Source organism: Gavialis gangeticus, unplaced genomic scaffold (assembly GCF_001723915.1).
Source record: "Gavialis gangeticus isolate Ggan-Ray unplaced genomic scaffold, GavGan_comp1, whole genome shotgun sequence".
In the NCBI taxonomy this organism is placed as follows: Eukaryota; Metazoa; Chordata; order Crocodylia; family Gavialidae; genus Gavialis; species Gavialis gangeticus.
In genome coordinates this window covers 25073661-25079005 of record NW_017729025.1, presented here as the reverse complement: position 1 = coordinate 25079005, position 5345 = coordinate 25073661, and the positions used below count along the sequence as shown (strand labels likewise).

The 5345-nt window shown below is 39.4% G+C and overlaps 1 protein-coding gene across 3 annotated transcripts in view; it reads right to left on the bottom strand.

Annotated features, from left to right (window-relative positions):
- The window catches only part of CDC42BPB (CDC42 binding protein kinase beta), a 166900-nt gene that overhangs the window by 12776 nt on the left and 148779 nt on the right, over window positions 1–5345 (bottom strand). For all 3 annotated transcript variants that reach the window (XM_019518528.1, XM_019518529.1, XM_019518530.1), the window contains one exon: window positions 1888–2484. In XM_019518528.1, the coding sequence (XP_019374073.1) occupies window positions 1888–2484 (597 nt within the window). The remainder of the gene's footprint in view (window positions 1–1887; window positions 2485–5345) is intronic.

The following is a 5345-nucleotide window of genomic DNA, read 5'->3' as shown; positions in this document are numbered from 1 at the left end:
TTTTTTTTTTTTTTTTTTTTTTTTTTTTGAAGTCAGGGCACCTTCCACCACTTCTGAATTTGGCAGCACTCCTGGTTGAGAACCACTATTGTGCTTCCTCCAATGACCTTGGTGGCTCTCAGCTGGGGAACTGTCCCTCACTCCTGCCTGTAGGGTTTTCTGATAAAGCTAAAGCAAGCAGGAACAGAGACAAAACTGATGGAGTTTTGAGCTCTACGCAAACTCCCCTGTGCCCAGGAGGTGGAAGAAGGGCAGGGGTCCAAACCTGCATGCTTCTCTGGGAAACAAGAGCGGGCAAAGCACACCTCTGTTTCTGGGAGAAGCATGTGGGGGTGGACTGGGAAAGGCTGCAGGAAGAGCACAGGCTCCAGCTGCTTCCTTATCTACCTCCACAGGAGGCATGCAGGGCATTTTAACCTGGCCATGGCAGCACCCACATCCCAGCACCTCTGGAAGGCACACTGCGCACTGCAGAACTACTGTCTTAAAGGGAGAACGTGTCCTATCAGTAAGGTCTAGAAATTAAACAAATTCCACTACATGATATAATCTAACAGCCAACCTCTTAGTAACTGCAAAAGGAAAAACAACTAAATGCCTCTTCTGGTTTTGTGTCCTCATTAAGGGGTAACTACGGAGGAAAGGACAAAAAGCCACCCACAGCACTAACACACAGAGCACCAGAACGGAGGCAGGAAGAGTAGGCTAGTGAAAAGGCAAGTAACACATTGGCAGTAGGGCAAGTCATCTTCCCCACTTTATCTCTGGGTCAATGCCAAACTGCAAACTGAACGTGCAAAAGATCTGAAAAAAGCTCATGATAATAGAAAGTAGTAACACAGCACTCTACTACACTCATTTACTGAAATACAATACAACAAAAACTGCTGGAAAAAACAAATATTCGTTTTGGCTAACCTGGTTTGAAAGTGAATTTGCTGACTACATCCCTTCCTGGTGTCCCTGGTTCAAACTCTGATGTACAGAACTGAGTCAGTAAATCAAGCAAGCAATTTCTGTTGAGGACTCTTAAACTAAAATAAACCATTAAGGGCTGGCAGTTTGGGCAGCTAGTTTACCCCATGGTTGAATTTAGTATTTATACACTTGCTTTCTCTCTGTCCCTAGTCCTTCAGAATGAATTCTCATTGACATTTAAGCTCCATATTGTTTATAATAAAACACAAAAACTATCATAGTAAAAATAAACAATAATGAAAAAAATTTCTAAGCTGCCAGCAAGCTGCTGACTCATTTGTGCCCTGTCCTAAAGAGCTGACAAATCTCAGAGCTAGACCAGGTTGAAAAACATAACACATTTGGGGATGACTGTCAAGTGAAAGGAGGGGAAATGGTATGACCAGCTCCAGCTCTAACAAAAGCATCATTTTTCTTGACTCCTGCCCTCTCTTAGGAAGTCAGGAATTCTGATTTACACCTTTGTCAATTTTTTTTGAGTCCAGCATGCAGAAAGTAACCAGAAGACAACTTTAATTTTAAATCATGTAGCAAAGTAAGCCATGATTTGTATAATAAAGAACTTGCATACTGATTCGTCTTTTGGTATCCTGTATCCAGGTTACTGTTGGGTCAATCAGATATGAATTTCATATGGAAACTCTTTTCTTGCCTTATGTCTAGGGTTTCTCCCCTACCTGTCTTCTGTGACAAAAAAATTCTTTCTAGTAGCATCCAGGATTTCTGCACCAAGTGTCAAGTGTGGTGATCTTTAACAATGCTAACAGGAGGGAACACTATTCTATTAATTCATCAACATTTCAACTGGAGAAGTTCAGACAATACCAAAGCAAAATAGAATATGTGCTGAATATTTTTAGACAAGTAAAGCAGCAACAGCGATATTGCAACAGAAAAACATATACATACTACAGGCAACAGGAGTTGCAGGCCACATTAGTTCCTGCATGCGTGACCTTCGACCTTGTGAATCGACGTACAATCCTATATGGCTGAAGCAAAGCAGGTATTCCTCATTACTGAGTTCCACAGCACAAAGGGCATCAAAAGACTGCTGTGAGAGGAACATAAGCGAGGGGTCATTAGGATTTACCAGGTTTATAGACTGTCCGTCTCCCTGGATGTTCAACAGAGAGAACCCAGACTGGTAGCCAACACAGAGCTTGTCCTTGAACACTGACATCCACTGTACGGTTCCTGGAGCCTGAATTTCACTGAATTTTTTGTGGAAAGGTTTAGTTCTGTGAGTTTCATAGCAAAGAACCTGTCGTTTGACTGCCACAAACAAGCAAACAGAAGAACTTTTCTTCAGTGTTCCAGTTGTAATAAATTGGCAGCCTTTAGTTTCCGGAAGTTTGATATCAAAGTTGCCTTCTGATCCATCCAGGGAGGCCCAGGGGTATAAGTGAACGTGATGGTTCCGACCACAGACGAGGACAATAATTTTCTCTTTGGGCACAAGCTCTATCTGGTACACCTTCTTACAGTCAGCAGCTCGGACTATCACTGCAATAAAGAACAAATACTACCATATGTTCATACCTCCAGGCTTACAAAATTCCACTGTAGCGTACGAGTGTAGGAAATTTATTTAGACAAGCACACACCCTCTAAAGGAACAGTACTGACCCTTGGGCCTAGGCATCCCACTGCCATTTCTTAAATGCACAGCCATGAAATATACCTCTCTTCCAATTCCCCTGTTCAGTGATAAAGTACCACAGCTACAGCGACATGTGGCAGCAAAATACACATGTAGGGTCTTGGACATCTTCCACCAGACACTTCACATTTCCTCAGACTGGGAAAAATAAATGGACCTTACACTATGCCCCAAAGGTCAGGAAATTGAAACCATTATGAAATCCAGTCAATGACTTCACCTCCCAGAGAAAGGAGTATTTCTATCATTAATAAATGAAGGGGAAACTAGGGAACTGGAGGGGCGAGAGAGGGCAAGGAAGGAGATGGAAAGACAAACATTTTTTTTCCTAAATGTCAAAGACAGGAAAACACAAAATATTGTAGAGATGGACAACAGCTCTTTGACCCAGGTGTAGACATGGGATGCCAGAGATCAAAGAGAAAATGAGGGCCAGAAGGAAGCACATTCCCATTAGTGGCTCCAGGAAAAGTCAACATGTTGGGAGGTTTAAGGTAAGAGCCAAGTAAGTCTGAAATGCAAATTTTGTGTTAATATGTAAAACACAATCTTATAAAACTCAACCAACACACACTCATTACCCTTTGGATATCAGGAATTTTATTTATTTTTATTTTCTATTAGAATAAACACTCAAGTATTTCAAAATAAATATTTGAGAAAAAATAAAATTATGAATTAATGCTTACATATATATTGTCCAACAAATGGCAAAGTAGTATAGTCAACTACTAGCATTTGCATTTTATATATAAAAACTAATTTTGGATATGAGATCAAAAACCTTTCTGCCTTGCACAATAGATAATATATTTGTAGAATTCTTCCAAGAGATGTTAAGCAATCTTAATTAGCGAGATCTTGCTACAGATACAATATGATGCTAGCTTGTCCAAGTCTAGCCCTCATTTTAGTTTTCACTTAGAAGTAAAAATGTAAGCTTTTTATAAGAGAACCTGGATAAAGGCATTAGATGACCAAATGGACAAAAAACCCAGCTGCTGTTAATTTAAAGAATACTACTTATGAAACGAATAAATTCAGGGACTTGCTACACAAAATGCAGTATACACAATTCATGTTATCTCTTCCTAATTTGCTGAAACAGGAAGGTTGATATATTCCTCTTATTCAGCCCACTTAGCTTCACTATTTAAATAGTCTGGAGGATTACTTAAATGCGTATTCATTTCACAAGGATTTAAATTACCTGGATTATTTTGTTAACATACATAGTCCTACCAAAATCCATGAGGTTACTCAAGTAAAATTATGCCCATACTTAAGATCTTGTAGTACAGTAGCCATTAGAGTATAATGAAAGAAAATATTAAATACCAAAAGAGAATTCTAAGCAAATCTTACACTTCTTGTGTATAAAGTTCCTCAGAGAACGTTTGTTTTTTTATAAAGTTACACAATTCCATAGTATGTATAGTCCTTTTTATTGTACTATAGTGCAAGCATGCATTTTCACTTGATGAATTTCTGTCACTATTCAGTTTTTGAAGTTCAATAAAAATAATTAATTCGGAAATATACTTTTAAATTCTGTATTTACTGCTCCATTATGAGTTGTATCATAAGAATTCTTGCACTACCGCAAGCTAAACATTAAATACTTATAAAATAAAATTGTGTTAGGAAGACAAAATTAGATTTTGAGTTGCCTGAAGAATTTAAATACGTTTAACATAAAAAGTTTACTTACAGAATGATATTAGCATTGATGACTTATTTCTTGAAAGCTGAGTTGGGCTACTATAAATGTTGGTCATTAAACTTTGGCCCACTATGGATTTCGCAACACTATTCTGAAAAGTGCCATAGCATCTTCCTGTCTATCATGGTCCCCAAGACCTATTAATTCTTCACAGCTTTTAGCCACTGAGGCTTTGTTTCAAGGCTGTAAAGGGTGTATAGCTACTCTGATGATGGATTAAGCAGAAAAGAGACTAACAGGTAGGACACCTTGGGCATTACTAGACGTGCTCCAGAAAGTACGGAGAGACAGGGAGCTTTAATTAGCAAGCCATGCTAATTAAAAGCACCTGAGTGTCACGTATTAGCCTCCCTGCACTGGAAAAATGGCAGTGGGGTGCTTTGAACTAAAGCTCATTAGAATAAGCTTTAGTTCAAAGCACCCCTCCACCATTTTTTCAATGTGGGGACACTGATGCACATGACGCTGGAGGCTGCTGGAGTGTGTGTTAATTTTCATGCTCCAGCAGGCTCGATTGAGTCTGCTGCGACATGCTGCATTTACAGTGCATCAGAGCAGCCTTCATGCATGTAAGTGCCCCTTGTTAGCATTTAGTGTGTCACAAAAGACAGACCTAGTAACAGCTACTTCCCTGGGAGAAGAATATCCATCTTATAACAAGTCACTTCTAGGTTTTTATGACACCAGAGAAATCAAAAGGGCCTAAAAATTAATTACGTAGCATGACTTGGAAAATGGAGAAATGAATTAAGCAATAGATCAACTTTTAATATATCTCCTGCTCCAGAAACATATTTCATTTAGCACATCATTCAGTTTAACAATGCATCTGGTTAGATTACTTGCTTCAGAATGCTCTGAAGCAGGGGCTGTCCAACTGGCAGCCTGCAAGAAGCTAATGCACTGCTGTGGACTCTCTCTCTTACTGTTGCTCCCCTCATTGCTTTGGATGTAGTAGCAGCTTTTCTTCCTCCAACCTGC